The sequence below is a fragment of the Camarhynchus parvulus genome, chromosome Z (assembly GCF_901933205.1).
Source record: "Camarhynchus parvulus chromosome Z, STF_HiC, whole genome shotgun sequence".
Classification (NCBI taxonomy): domain Eukaryota; kingdom Metazoa; phylum Chordata; class Aves; order Passeriformes; family Thraupidae; genus Camarhynchus; species Camarhynchus parvulus.
This window is the reverse complement of record NC_044601.1, coordinates 47,567,561-47,585,682: the sequence shown is the minus strand read 5'-3', so window position 1 is coordinate 47,585,682 and position 18,122 is coordinate 47,567,561. Positions and strand designations below refer to the sequence as shown.

At 39.4% G+C, this 18,122-nt stretch overlaps 2 protein-coding genes across 2 annotated transcripts in view; one reads left to right on the top strand and one right to left on the bottom strand.

Annotated features, from left to right (window-relative positions):
- Positions 1 to 333: 333 nt before the first annotated feature.
- LOC115915514 (betaine--homocysteine S-methyltransferase 1) lies at positions 334 to 17,051 on the bottom strand. Its single transcript, XM_030968977.1, has 8 exons — positions 16,940 to 17,051; positions 13,067 to 13,199; positions 9,163 to 9,281; positions 6,989 to 7,180; positions 6,256 to 6,403; positions 5,207 to 5,389; positions 1,330 to 1,558; positions 334 to 860 (listed from the first exon to the last, which is right to left on the bottom strand). Exons 1-8 carry the CDS (start codon positions 16,976 to 16,978, stop codon positions 686 to 688), a joined length of 1,218 nt encoding a protein of 405 aa, XP_030824837.1. The 5' UTR covers positions 16,979 to 17,051; the 3' UTR covers positions 334 to 685.
- The window catches only part of DMGDH (dimethylglycine dehydrogenase), a 39,777-nt gene continuing 38,681 nt past the window's right edge, over positions 17,027 to 18,122 (top strand). The window contains exon 1 of the mRNA XM_030968976.1: positions 17,027 to 17,444. Within this exon, the coding sequence (XP_030824836.1) occupies positions 17,368 to 17,444 (77 nt within the window). The 5' untranslated portion in view covers positions 17,027 to 17,367. The remainder of the gene's footprint in view (positions 17,445 to 18,122) is intronic.

The window sequence follows — 18,122 nt, the reverse complement described above, 5'->3', positions numbered from 1 at the left end:
TAGGTTGCAGAGTAATTTCTTAAGCTTTTTAATCCCCAGAAGAGTAAATCTTGTGTACATGGTACCTGAGGACAAAAACTGAGTTTTGTCTACCTGCCATTTTTCTCTTCTAAAAGCTCTCTGCATATAAGAAATTCCTGCAAGATCTCATTTTCCTTAGGTTTTGATAACAATTATAAGATATATTTTTCAGTTTACTTTTGTTCTCTTGAAACCAAGAAAGTGACCACAAATAATTGGCAATTTGTGTGTTCCCGCACTAGCTCTCAACAAATCTTGAAGTCTGAGAAAGCTCCTATAAAACCAAACTGAAAAAAGACTTGGACGCTGAAGTCCATTGACACTGTATTTATAGATGGCTTTTTCTTTTTTCACAGGTGAGTTCAGCCAGTTATGACTTCCAGGTATTTCTGTGTCTATCCAATTAATGGCACTCAGCTAACAGAAGCTCAATTATTATGAGAATCCAAAATTACTTTTGACTATGTATTCTCTAAACTATTTGTCCAGATAAGGATTCTATTATCAAAGTTAGACATAAGTAATCACATTTTTTCTGGATTTTGTCTCTTTCATTACATTTTTAACTGATAAATCAACACAGTACTCATCTTCACAGATTTTCTTCTGAAGCATGAGATGGTCTGTAGATATATCATTTTAAGATTTATATAACTGCAGTGGATTAGAACTTCTTTTTCTGGAAGAGCTCCTTTAGCTGTTGTTCAGTTGTTGCTTCTTTCTGTTGCATCAGCTCCTTGGCTCCTCTGGTCACTCCCCAGCCATCTGGCTTTGACATGCAGGGACAATATGGCCTGCCGGAAGCAGGCTTCAGATTCTCCCAGTATTCTTTTCTTGCCCTAAATAAAGAAAAAGAAACTCAGGTATTTTTTCCCAGCACCTCATAATATTGAAGGAGATGTGACTTAGAAGACAATTGCAAAGGGTCATCTAACTTGTAAAATGGACATTATATTTATATATAGAAGTATGAATGAAAATATGCAATTAAATGCTACATGCTTTAAAAGTACCTTTCCATCTTTGAAAGGAATACTGTAAGCAAGTCACCATTAGGAGCTCATATACCATATTCTCCTTTTCATAGTCACGAATTACATTCACAGGATCTTCTCTACTTCTCCTTCACTCCTTTCCCTGCTCTTAGGTCAGCTTTAATTCTTGGAGATTAAACATAAAACATATAATTCTAACGATAAAATCTTTACAGTGATATTTAGATGCCCATATCAGCTAAGCCAGTGTGCTCTGTGGAGCAATGTAAGCCTTTGCAAAAGGTGTGTTGGTTTCCAGGTCAGATATACATACCTTGCTCTGACCCAGGGTTTGGTATGCATGCTCAGGTTATCACCCCAGCTACCATGTTTCTCAGAAGCTTCTGGCAAAAATCCTCTTTCAGGAGCCAGCTCCTCAGCTATTGCTCGGATGTGATATGGCTCAAATCCACAGCAGCCTCCAATGAAACGAATTCCTAAGTCATAGGCCTTTCTTGCATATTTTTGAATGTCCCATCTGGTGGCAATTCTTGGCTCCAGACCTGCAAAGAGATTAATATCTTAAGTTTCCATCATGGTCCATTCAATTTTTATCCATTTTCTTGGTAAGAAATCATGTTGTTGAAACACTTGCACTCTATTTGCAAAAGTCGTTGTAGATGTAGATGCATATGTTTGAACTGTCTGACCTAGAATCAGAGATTGAAACTTTTAGAAGGCTAGCTTTTTCTGCAGTGCTCCACTGACCTGTGCTTGTAAGCATGTTTGGCCTACCAAAACATCACCTAGTATCTTCTGAGGTGGATCATGTTTCCCATTCTGCAGAGTTCTTAGCTGAAGAATTGGAATACTTTCAATGTTATGGCTACATTTCCTAATAAACAATCAATACCTGGGAAAATTGATTTCCACACACTGATCTGTGAAAGGAGACTGTATCAGCCTACTGGCATAGGAATAATCCTGGTAATTATTCCTCAGAAATGCTTATTGCACTTTTTTCCACAATTCGATATTGGCAGCCAGTTGTTTCAGCTGGGATCTTAGCTATTTCTTAGACCAACCCTTAGTTATAATCCCAGCTTGCTGCCTCAAAACATGTCATTCCTTGTGGGAAGTTCTGCGTGTAGGTAAGTTAGAATGCCATCTCTATTGCAAGTTTTGTTGAGCATTGTGATGGAATAACGAGACCTGAGAGAGTAGACTTGTGGAAGTAAAGGAGCAAAAAGTGAAAAGCACACCTCAAGGAGCTGGAGGCACAAGAGTGGCGTGACTGGAAAGAAAAGAATGGGGACTGAACAAGAAACTTTAAGAAATGAAAATACAGAAATAAAAAACCAAAAATCCTCCCACTTCTTAATGCATATGCACATCTGCAGGATGTGAACCAGCACGGTTATCAGTTAAGTGCAGCATCATGTCTGTGCACTGAACACTGCTGGGCAAAGAAGCTGTGGTCGAGGTAGTAAGGCTCCAGCAACAAAGGAGAGTAGGATTGAAGAATGTCCCAATGTCCTGTCCCAAAAATGCCTAACATGCAAGAAGTTGATACAAAGCAGATATACCCTAAGTCCATTTTGTAGTTAAGAATCAGGTTTATAAATAAAAAAAACAGAAGGGAGACAACTAAAGATTCTTATAAAGAAAATTATTGCTCTCAGAGGGAAAGATGAGACAAAGGAAAAGTAGATGGACTAATATGGCCTGGAAAACTTTGATTAAGCATTTTAGAAAGCTGTTCAAATAAAAACAAGCTTTTGTACAGTGCTGCAGATGTGATAAAAGCATCAGAAGCACAAATGCATTATTTCCTCTTCTTTCATATGTTATTTAAAAGCTAATGCAAAATTTATACAAATGATCAACAGTAAGAATGCATCATTGTGCACTCCACTTACACCTGTAGAAGGAACTAAGCATCAGGGGAACAGTATAGGTTGTTTCCCTGTCATCTCCATCACCCTGTCACAATCCATGTGACCTGATGAGATGCATTGATTTGATGGCAGCTGAAGTGGCTAAGCCACTGTCCATCATACTTGAAAACTTGTGACAGTCCAGTGAAGTTCCTAGTGACTGGAGAAAGGGAAACATAACCCACACTTTTAAAAAGGCAGAAAAGAAAAAGCCAGAGAAAGAGAGACCAGTCACTCTTACGCTGCCCAGAAAAACCTTGGATCAAATCACCTGGAACCTGTACTAAGGCACATGGAAAATGAGGATGTGATTTGTGGCAGCCAACATGACTTTACTGAGGGCAAACCGTGCCTACAAATTTGGTGCCCTCCTGTGATGGGGTTACAGCATTGGTGGAGAAGAGAAGAGTGATGAATGTCACCTTCCTGGACTTCCACAAAACATTTGATACTGTGCCACACAACATCCTTATCTTTAAAGTGGAGAGATACGTTCCCAAAACTGACTAATATTTTATTTATTTTTTCCATGTCTGTCAATGCAATACTTTTCTTAGCTTTATTCAGAATTAAATATCTCTAACTTAACAGTTCTTGAAGAGGAAAAACTGTAACATGCTCCTTGATTTGCCTCCTCAATATATCTACCCTTGAGATAATTGGGTATGCTTTCAGTGACCAGGTCATTTCTTTCTAAAACATTGTCCTTATTTAACTGGTGACATTTCAGAGAAATTGCAATAAAACAGAAGAGAAAACATAGAAAAATTGAAATAGATCTACAGAAAAATAAATCTTTCTGGCATCTAATTGCTGGAGTTTGTCAATACAACATACCTAATTCTTCCCTAGAAACTTAGATCTTGTTGCGCTGTAGAGAGTATATGTACTCTTCAGATATCTAAATACCTCTGTTGTTGCCTTCATGAAAACCAGGTAATTTGGTCAGTTTAAAAATTATTTACTGAAGAGATTATCTGCTGTCAAGCAATTAGTTACTACTTCGGGGTTTTGAAAACACTCATGGAGCAGGTATTCACCAATTAATTATTAATGGAAATTCTAAATGCTGAGATGTCATACAGATTGCTTATAGCACACAAGCCAAGAACCAAAACAAACCAGAGTGAATCCTTCCATTCACTTGATTGCTTACTGCATCTGTTTGACTTTTTTTTTCCTGCTTGCAATCAGAGGAACTATATGAAGGAATGAATAGGATAAATGAGTTCCTAACACTTTTAAACATCTTCGATATTTTCAGGACTCAGACGTGTTATTACCATTTAATGAATGCCCCAGGCTTGTGCTTTATTCTCTTTCCTTCATTTATGTAAAGAGAGGAATTTAAAGAAAAACAACAAGCTTCCTAAAAATCGCATCTACTTCTCTTTTTTTTTTTGCTGCAAATTCAAATTGTGAACGTTTTGGGACCATTTACTCTGATCTTGAAAAGAAGGGTGTATGTTATCTGAAAATGAAAGAATTTTCTAATCAGCCTTAAAATGTTTAAGCTGATTTTGCCCTTATGTTACAGGGCAAAATACTCACATGAAAATAAGCCCTAAATACACAAGCCTTATATAAATATTAAATGGCTAACTCTCCCAGTTTTTGTAGAGTTTCTTCTGAGCATACATGGAGATTTCTCCTCCAAACTGCTAATTTGTTAGCAATATTAAAGTCCCCTTTCTGGTGTCTCTCTAATGTCACGTACATTAGACAGTCACACTTACAAGATTTAAATATTATGAGCGCAATAACAATGCTCCTATATCCATTGTACTGCATTGTACATTAAATCCTTACAAAAGTAAATGTAGGACTTGTGAGATAGATATCACAACCCAGAAAAATGAGGTTTTTTACTACATTTGCTGCTGCTCTTTGGACTGTTTACAGCAGTCCTGAACAGGGTTCTATAGCATGAGGAAGAATATTTTTAAAATTAATTTAGATTGTGGCATTTAAACTCTCCTCATCATAATAACACACTGAGTTACAGGCTGTGATACTACTGAAGTAGTGACACTACTGACATCTCCCTATGTGGACGATCTTTACTCCAATATTACATTTTGATCTGCCTGGAAAATGCCAGGAGTAGGACAACTAGACAGGATAACTAGGATATGCCAGACAGGATAACTAGGACTCATCATATTGAATAAAAGGACACCTTGCAGCTTCAGCTGTACTAAAAACTGGGGGCAATAAAAGCCAGGAACAGCCAATAAAGCAACACCACCAACAAAAAATATACCCTTGTCTTACCAAAGGGAAATTCCGGAAGATCAATAAATCCCTGCTTTCCACAATCAGGAGTATGGAAAGCAAGTGGCTGGCACATCAGGTGGGCTTTCAGTTTAGCAGCCTGCAAGCCCTCTTTCATCAGCCTCACAGTTTCGATGGAAGTTTCTGGATCAAAATGGCAGTTGACTCCAACTATAGAAGCACCTAGGAGGAGGAAAGTAACTTCAAGTCACAGCTCCCCAGAAAAGTGGGAGATGAAAGTTCCACAGCACTCTAGAAGCAGTGCCGCCCACCTTCACACCAGTGTTATGGAAACAAGGCAACTGTGCTACAGCCAGGCACAGCCCTCCTGAGGTTGATCATGCCATTTACATCTCAGCTGCACTCCTCTTTACCTTTCTAATGATGAATCACATCCTCTACAGATGTTTTTTCTTCTACCCTCCTACAGAGTTTAATCAGTAAAGTCTGATTGTGTAGAGCCACATATGGAAACAGGTGGCAGGTTCCTAACACAAGTTCTACCTTTGGATTTCAACTATAACTTGAAAGGAAAAGAGCACTTTGGGATAGATATGTAAACCTGTGTATCTTCACTGATCATGCCTCTGATTAATTTCTTCTCCCCTTCCCCTTTTTCCATAGAAAACAGCCTTTCATAGCCAATATTATTAATTTTGTCATTCCCTTAATTTTCTCATCTTGAGCTTGAACTGTGTGCAAAAACAAGAGCAGAGAATCAAAAGCAGCTTTGTGCTTGTGATTCTAGAATTTGGGGATGGGTCTGCAATGAAATTTGAGCAGGTTTAGGATTTTGCTGTATTCAGTATCAGTCTTCTATGGCTATTGCTCTTACCCATTTCATACACATAATCAAGGATTTCACAGTCGTATTTCCATATGTTTTTACAAGACTGTTCTAGTAAGCTACATATAAAAACTTTTCCAGAGAGTCATAACTCCTATCAGATACAACTGGGAAGCTACCTACTTGACATACACATCTATTTATTTAAATCATTAGGGACTTTTTCCATATTTTCAAAGGGCATATTAAAACAGATTCTTACCAGCCTTTACCAGCTGGACAGCACATTGTCCAGGGGACACTCCATGCATGTCTCCTTCTGGACCAATGCACATCGTAGCTGCAACTGGCTTTCCAGATTCTTTTAGAACTTCAACTGCCCAGACAGCCTCTTCAACATGCTCAAAATACTGAAAAAAATTAAAACTAGGCTATTTTGTTTCTCAGCAAAGAAATACAAAAATTCCTATCCAGACCCCAAATTCACCATCAATACAATGATTTGAAAATTTTCTGATTTGTACTAACATAATTCAATTGAGTTTACTGGCCCCACAGTTAAAAAAGGATTTTTAAAAGTGAGTAAAAATAAATTAAAAATATTGTTACTTTTGTTTCAGAAGAAGAATGGCCATAGGGTAGATTAATCAAAGATTAACCCAAGACCTATAGTCAACTAGAAAAGTTGTCTTAGGTTACTTTCCATGTACTGGAAGAAATAGGGATTAGTCTAGATCCCCGCAACATTTTGTCTCTGTATTCACACAGAATTTTACTTGACTTAGGAAGAAATGAGGTTCAAAGATCCTATTCTAGAACACCTGCAGATGTTGGTGGGCATTTACAAAAAAATATCTGATACTACTGAGATAAAAGCACAGCAGAAAATCTCAAAGGAGGTGGAAACATGTAGTGATAGTTCCTAAAATAGGCTATACATCTTAAAAGTTAACACTGTGCCGATTGAAGGCACGTACTTATTCTTACAGATTTACCTCTGCAATTAAGAAGTCCACGTTCTTCTTCATAAAGACTTCCAGTTGTTTTCGAAAGGCTGCTTTAACCTCTGTTTTATCCTTACAGCTTAAGTAAGATGGTGTTTGACTGACTCCTCCAGCCACCAAAGCATCACCTTCATTAGCCACTTCTCTTGCAATGTCACAAGCAGCTTCATTCACTTTGTGGCACTGTGTGAACATAGAATCTATTAGTTTTATCTTACCAGAGGTATGTAGAACCCTAGAAGGACAAAAATAGTGAGAAATCATAAGTGCTTTTTCATATTTTTGTTAAATTTAAACTAAACGTAATTAAAATCAAATGGATTTTTAGAGTAATCTTGATTAGGAAGATAAGATTCTTTTAAACAGTAACAAACATTAGAAAAATAATTTCTTGCCTCCTCTTAGTTATCATCTTGTCAAATACTACAAAATACATTACGTTTAACAGATCTTACACAAATAGCCTATAAAACACAAATATTTGGGGTGAAGTGGAATTTTCTTTGCTTCTTAGAAAATGAGTTAGTTACACCTAAGCATATGTTTTCATTCTGAAATTTGTGAATGGAAAACAAGACATATGAGAATTTTAACTTTTCTTTTTTAAAATATATTTTACTGTTCTGATAATTAACACCTCCCACCGCCAATATAATATTCATCCAGGGTTATTTAAGACATTTTTTAAAAGAAAACATTAATTATGTGATATTAAAGTCACCAAATTAAATAAAGGCGAAAATATTGTTAATTAATCACCAAGACCGGAAGTCATATTCCTTCTATATCTAAACTGGGATGACCATAACAGCTTTTCAAAAAAAGGTTAAACTGAGAAAAATAAATCTGGGGAAAAAAAATCATTATTTGTGGTATTTAAAAAAGTATTGATTACAGCAGGTTCTCTGCAGTCCATGGACTATTTAGAAGTCTCTAAGTCCATAAGCTTCTCTCTGCTGAAGTTTTACATGGCTGCCTCAAAAACCCAGCTGATTTTTAAAGCTGCTGCTGACAGATTGTCTTCCACTTGCATTTATGTTTGGGGACTCTGTGAGGTGGAACCATAAATTTGTTAAATCCTGGAGCAACCTGATTCTAGAACTGGCAGGAAATACATTTTGAGATGTTTGAGGTAATGCAATCCAAATACCAGGTGCTCTCCAGCCTTTATAATTTTGCACATCAGCAAGAATTGAAGCATTGGCTTGGTAAAGGGTTACTGTGTTTCTGGGACTACCACTTCAGACATTTCAGTATTGTAAAAGGTACAGCATTTCAGATAAATTTGGTCATATGACATTTCGGGATTAACTCAATTAAGCCTCAAGTGTTTCCCTAGTGTCCAGATTGTTCTAATTTCTGACTGAGGATATCTTCACAGATACAGCAATTCCTTCCTCCCTGAGCCCTGGAGAATTTTCTCTAGTTTGCAGAAGATACAATATACAGTAGGACCAAAGGAACAGGATCAGAGAAACCACCCAATGCCAAACATTCTAGTATCAAAGGTACTATATAGAAATATTTGGCCAGGAATTCCACTAGACCTTGGGCCTGTGTCTAGTAAACACACCCAGAATCCTACAATTCCTCTATGTAGGGGGTAAGAAAACACGGACAGGGTACTTCTGCTGATGTAAAAATTACCTTCACACAAGAGGAAGGGAATATTGAATACAGTGTATAGCTTGGATTATTTTAGTTGCTACTTAATGAAGATGTGGTTCTAAAAACATTTTGTTCTCATTAACTGTTCATTATTCTCTAAGATTCTTCACCATTTTTACAGTTCAGTAATTTCTCTGGATGCTAAAACATCTCTATTTTTTCACTAGTTTTGCTCTCTGTGCGTTTAGTACTCTCTGTAATCTTTGTACTTAAACTCCATAAACCCATCTCCTCAGATAAAAATACAGAAAAATACAATGTGGGCATTCTCTTCCCCCTCTTCATCCTTTCCCCATTTTGTATTTGATTTTTGTTTTGGTTTGGGGTTTTTTCTCACTTCACCTTGCTTTTTTGCTATTTCAAACTCTGAAATTCCATCATCTCATTCTCTGGTCCTCAAATATAGCCAAAACTGTTAGGACAAACTTGATAATATCTTTGCCAAACCATTTGAAATTGATCAACTCATTTTGTATCTCCAGAACTGGTTTACTCACACTTATTTTCTCAGCTACATAATTGCCCCTGTTCTCCAGTTTATCCTCGCTGGCATAAAAGGTGAAGGTCTGCAGAACATTGGATCCAGCTCTGAGGAATTCTCGGTGAAGCTGACGAACTGCAAATTAAGAGACAAGGTTATTACTGTGTTATCCCCAAATCCAGTGTTTGTTGATGTAATGTTATTGTAAAATTAGTGACATTGTGTTTAGAAATTAGAAGCAGTACCCGAGTCCACACAGAATTTCTTTCTTCTCACCATCAAAACATTAGGTAGAAAATTTTCTTCTTCATTCTTTTCTGTTAAGAATGACTGAAGATTTCTATATAGTTTAGCTGCAGATTCAGTTTTGCCTGCCACCTTGACAATCCTCTATTTTCTGCAGTCCTTCAGATCTCCCAGATATAGGGATTGATAGAGCATTTTTATAGTGATTTAGGAAGGGATAATGGATGTCTGACAAAAGAATATGAAAGCATAACAAGGGATACCAGACAAAAGGCTCTTCAAATGAAAAAGCTATCTTCTCTTAGCTTCTATATTATGAAGAAGAAAAGAGAAGAAAGTATCATAGCAACAAATTAAGGGACATGATAATTATATGGAAGAATACAGTGTTTCATTGCCTCCTCTATTCTACATTTTTGAGTTTTCTCCCCCAGCAAAGTTTTAAAAGAGTATAGTCAGCCAAAACCAAAGATCTATTTTGCTAAATACATCCTTACTTAAAAGAAGACTTGCTGCTCCAGAAAAGTGATTCACAGCACAAAGTTAATTCTTCCCATATGTCTCCACATGATGATTTTACTACAATGACAACAATCTATTTAAAGGAGAGGTTACCATTACTTTGAATAGACAAATTTCCTACATTAGGACTTTGGGAAAAGGCTCTGTAATGGTAGTCATGCCTTTCTGGCTGTAAGCAGTACACTTCAATTGCCACAGCAGCAACAGAACAGGAACTGTTAATTGATTTTATACATATACCCACAGAATAATAGTTACAATAATTACTAGAATGCTACTGATCATGTAAAACAGAGTTAAATGCTTAGCAGCTTATAGGAAATACAGGAGTTCCTTACTTACTGTACACAAGATACTTATTACCTACACACACAAGAACACTGCAATTTCTATGGCAGATGTTTAGAAAGGTTTTCCTGAAGTCCTAGTTTATCACAACTCATTGCCTACAGACACAGTTTGTGTCACTAAAAAAATATGCAAGTTTGCCATAAGAATAAAATTACTCCCATACGCTGCAACAAACATAGCTTTCTGCAGCAGAGAAGCCCAAAGAGCATTTCGTGTTGCTAGATTTAATGTGCATACATGCAAGTATGTCTGCTTTCAATGAAGGATTGGTGTAGTGTCCCTTGCTTGTCTCTACTGGTACAGTATTTTATTTCTAGCTGCTACTTTGGGTAATTTCAAAGTGCTTATTTTTTACTACACAGGTGATTTAACACAGTGCTTCTTTGCCCAGCAGCCACAAAAATCTTTCCAGGAACATAGGTTGTAGCAGAGGTACTGTTCAAAAAGTTTTTGGAATCTGCCTGAATGCCTGGGATCAAATTTCATTTTCACATCTTTATGAAGGGACAAAAAAGTTGTAGTGCTGGGAGTATTCTTTTTCCTACATCATAACAATAGGCCACTGATCCCAAATAAAAGGACTCTGTATGTTTCTAGTGGGTTTTTTTTTCATCCTCCTGAATGAGGAAGCATTGATGAAAACTGCTCAGGAAATAAGAAAAGAAAAAAATCTACAAATATTTTCACAAATGTTCTACGACATTTCAATAGTAGACTGTTCCTAAAAAATGCCTGGGTTTTGTGCGAATATGGATGGTGACATAAGTAGGAAAATGAAATCTAACACATATGATTAAGGAATTTCATACCCCAAAATACCAGGTTTGTGAATAGGAGACATGGAATACACTTCAAGGGAAACAATAGTGCTACAACTATCAGCCTGAACCTCATTCAACCTCAAGCAAATAGGCTTTACCAGTAGAATACACTGTGCAATATCAAAACCTCAAACCACTCTGTAGTTTACTTGTGTGACTTCCAGCATGTTTCCTCCAGCATTTCAGAAATGGGAATAACAGCCACACATGAGGCTAAACCATTATTACTAATTTGATGCCTTTTAGGAGTCAGATGTGTAACACCAATTTTTCATTTAAATCCATCATGAGTTGGACATTACATAAAAGACACAGACATAAGCTGTGAGGAGATAGGGGTAATAAGCACCCACGCATATGGCTCAGCACAGAGCAATCCCTGATCTGTCTCAGAAGAAAAATATAGATCTCCTAATTTCTACAATTACCAGTCCGGCAAATCCCCTCTTTTGTAATACAGTCAATGGCCTTGAACTCTTTTTTTTTTTTTTTATTCCTTCCTGCCTTCTCAGAACTTCCTTCCTTTTCCTTTCCTAATATGGACAAGAAGCTCTGGTAGCTGTATGGTTTTTGTATCCACTGTCTCTGCCAGTTGCTCCTTGTGTTCTATTACATCTGCTTTCAAAGTAACATGACCCTTGAGCAAGCAGGAGCAAATGCATGGAGGGAAAGAAGCCCCACTGCACAAAAAGAAACTAGCAGACTTGCCCTGAACGGTGGATTTATAAATAGCCTATAAGAGACATGTGCAGAGTGGGGAGGGCTTTTGAGGTACAAAAATAACAAGCAAAGGGGAAAGAAAGAGCATGAGACAAGTGCTATGAGCTGTAAAATGGAACATGCAGGGACAGACAGAGGTAGACGAGGAGAGAAATAGAGAGATGATAGAATGTCACTTTGGGAGATGAGAGTCAGCAAATTAGGTCATCAATCCTTAAACTTTTCCTGGAGCTCTGCATTATCTAAAGCTGCCCATAACCCTAAGTTAGGGATGCTAAGTGACATAAGTGACATTTGAAGGCTGAGAAAGATTAGGCTGAATAAATAGGTGAAGTGTACAAAGTGATGTAGCAGACAGAACGAAGGTATCTCTCCTACTCTTCCTTCTTCTCCTGTATAATAGAAAAAACTAACTTGGAATAGAAAACACTTAGACGAAAGAAATTTTTCCCCAGGATATTCTGAATTGACTTGTGAGATTAACTGCACATCATATTATTAGGACAAATATTTTCTTGTGATGAAGCATGCATAAATAGATAATACCATCTGCTTCTGCACTATTTATGATTAACACTACAGTCTTTACACTGGAAGGCATAAAATGGTTGGTCATTTTCTCTCTGTCCACTTTAAGAGAGTTACTCTATTAAATGTTTATTGCGATTTTTAGGTTCCTATCAGGTTTATCACTCCCCATTTTACAGTGGAGCCATAAACATTAAATACTCTCATTACAATGTTTATTAAAAACTGCCATTTCTCTGAAAGAATGAATAAAAAACTATTTTAGATTATAAATATAAATGAATGACTAGAACAAAACAAAACAGATAGTTAACTGCAGAATTCCTTTTCGTAAGATATTTTAAATGACAAGCTTTAAATGATCAGCGCAAGAACAGACTGGAAAAATCCATGAGAGAGAAATCACTGAATGTTTTTAAACACAAATATAACTACATCTGCATTAAAAAGTCCCTGGGATGCAAGTTATTGAAAATTGGGAGAGCACTCTGAAGCGATATCAGTAGATGTGTGCACTACTCATATTCTTACAGAGCTAACTGATTTTGGCCAGTGTTTGAGCAAGTAAAATGGGCAAGATGAGCTGGGTTTAGGCTGTTCTTAATGTAATTCTACAGTGTCAAGGAACACTTCTATTTAAAAATCTACTAAGAGCTCTATATATTTATTAGTTAGCCAACCATTACATTGTTTACATCCACTATAGGAATATAATTTCCTAGTAAAACTGACCTGCTTCTGGATGTTCTACAGTTGCTTCAGGAGTCCAAGGCCCAGCTTTTACATATCCCCTCTTTTCAAGAGCAAAGACAAATCCCCCATCTCCGATCACAATTTCTCCAGCATCCAAGCGTTCTAGAATACCCTGGAGAAAACATGAGGGCAGGTTAACAATTACAATTCTTCAATTTGATGGCTATTTTCTGTATTTGCAAGGCAGACATAAATATCTGTGAGGTAGCAGAACTATTTTTGCCACAATAATAAAAAGTAATAAATTTCCTTTGTAAAATTCTAATTAAAGAATGGTAGATCTGCTCTTTTGCAGCATAAGGCTTTATTATGCACACATATATTATGTGTAAGACTTCTCATTAGTTATATTGTATTCCAGAGATATTGCTTCCAGAACTGCGAGTCAGTGGTCCAGTCATGTTCCTATGAAAGTAATACGCCATCTCAAATTCTCCTGTAAAATATATGAGAAACTTCTTAAAATAAGATACTAGTACCACTGATCTCTCTATTAGCTCATCTGCTCTCTAGCTTCCAATGCCACCTTCACAGAGCCTTACCACAAGCAGCTTGTAACTCCAGATGGCACAACAGGCACCATAGAAAAGTAAGCATGCAGCAGTTTCCTACCAAACAAGACACATCTCAGAAAGCTGACTTGCAGTTTCTGACAGTCTTTTCACAGGTCTGGGTTTGCTTACCCAGATTTACAAAATGAAAATAAAATCCTGTTTGTTTTGCACAGCCCTGAAATGTTTTAGAGTGCCAAATTACAAACCTTACAAAACCCTATGTAAGATAAGCCTTGCTTCTCCCTTGAACTCCACACTAATGCAAGGAAAGTGGCAATTATCTTTTTTGTAAAACTGAAAAACATGAGAACAAATACTGGCTTGTCCTAAAATACATGGCATTTATATTCTTTCTATTCCTTTAATTGCTTCAATGACTTGTTCAAAACTTCTAAAAAGTACCTACTATTAGAGTAGGATTGATTTCTACAATTAGATGGCAACCATAATTCCATCTATATTACAAAGTGGTTGAATGAAGACTACATATATGAAGGTAGTGAGTAAAGGAGAATTAATCAAGGGTAGGATTGAAATTTCCATCCATAGTTTTCTTCATTTCAACAGAAGAAGTTTGAGGGAGTAGGAAAAATAAAAGCCTTATGGACATAGAGTTGAGTGTGATTTTCATGCTGAGTGGACAGGTTTTTTTTACAATTACCCTTCAAACTCCAGTTATTATCTTTCTTGATAATGTCCTTTTAATTAACACGATTCTCTCATGCCACATATCCAACAAAGACAAACACTTAGGATGTCTCAGCACTGCTGCTTAGGCAGAACAAGAACAAGGCCTTTCCAACAGAAAGGAGCAGTGTGCCAACTGTGCCAGTTTCAGTACCACGCACAGCAGGGTAAGGCTCCTTGGAGGCTACAAAGCCTGGCTGAGAGTGTCACCTGGCTGAGGCACTGGCATTGCAGCAAAGTGGCAGGACTGGTCTGTACAGTGCTGCAGTGCAGAGCTTTGCCAAACGTTGGCCTGCAAATCTCTGCATCAGATTCCATTGCATACTATGGACTTGCCAAAATATTGAGCCCATTGACTTTAAAAGTTCAACAAAATGTTCAATTTTTATCTTTGTTTCCACAGAATCAGGGAGAAACAATTTTTAAGTAAATGTCAGGAGGTTTTGTGAAGATTGTGCTTGCAAATAAACCAACTTTCATTTGTAATGGAATGCCTCAAATGGGGCCAGCAACAGCTCATTGCTTGAGTCCATGCTTCTTCTGTCTGCCAAAGAATCTTTTGTAGATGAAGCCTGCTTCAGAAATTTGATATGCAGAGAACAGGTGTGCAGAAGAAAAAGAAATCTTTAATGTAAAGGCAGCCTCAGTTGTTTTTGAGCTGAACATTGAGTAATAGACACAAATGACATAATACATAGGCATTATATTTATTATTATATTATGTATTTAAATGTACTACAAAAAACCTTTCTTCTAAAAAGTCACTTCTAATATTTAATAGCAGTTTTTCTTCATAGTTCTGTTTCATTTTGAAGTGCAAATCTTCACTTTTGACACACAGAAGCAACATAAGCCACATTTGAATAGACCATGGCACCTTAACATATTTTGATATATTAACTCTAGCACTAGGGTATCTAATGGCAGGAGAGATAAATACAAAGCACAAAATACTTAATAAAACCTTAGTTTGTCAGGTCACACTGGATTCAAATGGAAATAACCTTTTTGCAGACTTCATTACAGGTCTGCTATCTTCTCTTCACACCATTTTTACTTTATATACTGCGCAAAATACCACCTATTTAACCACCATATAGCTAACCAAAGTTCAGCATAATATTGTTTTGTTCAGAGACCTACTGCTGTGCGCTTATGTCTAATCCAGATCAACATTGTACTGTCAGGTGATCTGGTAGGAGATCACCTGACAAAACAGTGTTGTTAAATTACAAAAAACAGTGTGTGTAAAAAGCTATCCAAGGCTTTTTTGAGCCACCTTTTGCTGCTTTACTTTTGCTACTATGAATGAAGTTGCACCACATGGTCCATACACCTATACATGGAAAGCGTGAGCGCAAGTGCCCCCATGAAAATATTCCTACTACCATCTTTAGGCATGTAACTGAACTGTGTAAGTGAAAAGCCTGCTCGGTCAACCTATAACCCACCTTTTCATCAGTGGAAAGAAAAGAAATCTTGAAAAAACTATTCACATCTCAAGTCCTAAAGAGAACTCCACTGCTTGTAGGGGGAATTTCTGCTTGATGTTGAAATTAGTGGTACATGCCAAAATAGAAAAAGCAGAACAAATACCCCATACCTTCTTTTATAATCAATCTAACTGTAGGACCTAGAGGTCATAGACTTCTTCCCATATCTTTCTGCTCTTTTGCTCTACACATAAAAATGAGTAAAACCCATTCTGAGAAAGATGTGCCCTACTAATGGCAATAGTGTCCTTTAAATAGAAGACAGAATAAGTGATTCTGCTGACCTTGTCAAGTAGCAGCACAGGATGCCAGTTCTGATGTATGTCAGAGAGTTTGACTTAGATATTGCTTGTAGCTTTCCCTTAACAGCATGAATGGCTGGTGCCGGGATAACTTTTTCCTGGCTTATTTCTTTAGCTAAATGGGAGAGCAGTGGACATGCATACATAGGAGTCTGGGTTGATATTATACAAACACCAGTCATATTAATCAAGGGGTGAGAAATCTGGGCCTTTTAAGCAGAGCAGACAACAGACAGAAATCTCATCCAATGACAGTTTATCCTTAGAATATTTACTATTTAAATTTTAATTTACTATTTTAAAGTGTGTTGCAAGTCGCGCTTAATTTGTGTATCAGATAGCATTACACTAAATGGTTTTGTACTCTGGTGGCTCCAGTCTATGTGTTCAGAGAAACCAAGATTATATGGGCTATGATTGTGTTAAGATCAATCTAATTTATCTGTCTCATAACGATGTCCAAATATCCTTAACGTCTCGATGCTGAACAGGCGCAATTACTATGGCTTTATTTTAGGTTTTCACAAGACCGCCTTACCTGCGGAGATACCGAGTACCTTAGAGGGAGGGTAACCGGCGAGGGTCGCGCCAGTCAAGCAGCAGCTCCCCTGCAGAGCCCGCAGACTGGACCCCGCGGAGGCGGGAGAGGCGGCGGGGAGCCCTGCCCTGTGCCAGAGCCTGTCCTGTGCCAGGCTCCCCCGCACCGCCCCGTCCCGTCCCACCGGGGCAGCGCCCGCCCGCGGCGGCCGGCGGAGGGCACCGCGACGGGGGGAGAAGCGGCCGGGTCTGCGCGAGGGAGGGAAACAGGAGATTTACCCTTTTGCCCTGTTTCGCGGTCTTCCTGATCGGCAGCATCTTCCTCGCCCAAGGACGCTGGCTACGCCACGACGGCTCGGCGCGACGCTCAGCTCGCCCCGTGCGCTCTCCGGCCGCTCATTTATAGCCCCAGGAGGAGGCGGGACGCTGTGGGCAGCGCTGCGGGCGGTACCCCCGCCCGGCCCAGCCCCTGACTCCCCGGAGCGCTCCGGTTCGGCCAGGGCAGCCCCGCTCCCGTCCGCCGCCCCGCCCGGCCCCAGGTGCGGAGGCGCCCCCCCGGCCGCCCCTCCGGCTGCCCCCGGCTCCAAGGGGCGGTCCGGCGCCCTCCTCCGGGAGGGCCGAGCTCGGCGGGGCAGGGACGGGACGGGACGGGACGCGGCGGAGAGCGGCGCGGAGCCAGCGCTCTCCATCGCTGCTGCGTGTGCGGGATGAGCGCGGTGCTGCGCGGAGCCCTGCGGCGGCTGCGGCCCCCGCGCCGGCCCGGGCCCCTCGGCGCCCAGGGGCGGTGAGTGCGGGCCGGGCCGGGCCGGCGGGGCGGGGGGCGCGGGCAGAGGGCCAGGCGCGGTCGCGGCCCCCGTGCCGCTGCTGTCCGGGATGCGCCGAGAGGGTGCTGGTGACGGGAGCCAGCTCCGGCTGCGGCACCTGTGGCCAGAGGTGCCTCTCTGCGCCTCGCAGTGCTGCGCCAAAGCCGGAACCAGCCCGGGGTGGGTTGCTGACCTGATGTAGCGAGGTCCCTTCTGTTGTCTTCTGGGCCATACCGATAAGCAAACAATGACTGGTTTTAACTGGCGCGATCAAACATCTGGGTGACCTGTTTAGTTCACTGGGAAGGTGAACCCCGGATTCTTGCCTGGCTCCTGGGCAAAGGTTTGAAAAAAGCTGAAAGGCACATGAGAAGTTTTCATATCCACAGCATAAAAGAACAATAGGAAATGTCTTTATGCTTGACCTTGATTACCCTGTGCCTCAAAATTCAGTAGAGAAGCTGGTGTAAGCGCCGCACATCTGGCTGTTAAGCAGCTTGATGTTAACTTGCAAAATTAATATGTAATCAGAAAAAAGAACCCGTGCATGTGTGTGGTGCACCAAATACAGAACAGCTGTGGTGTCCTGTGCTCCCACTTATTTTACTTTTCATTTGCCACCATTTATTGTATAAGCGTGGTGCATGTTCTGCCTGCAA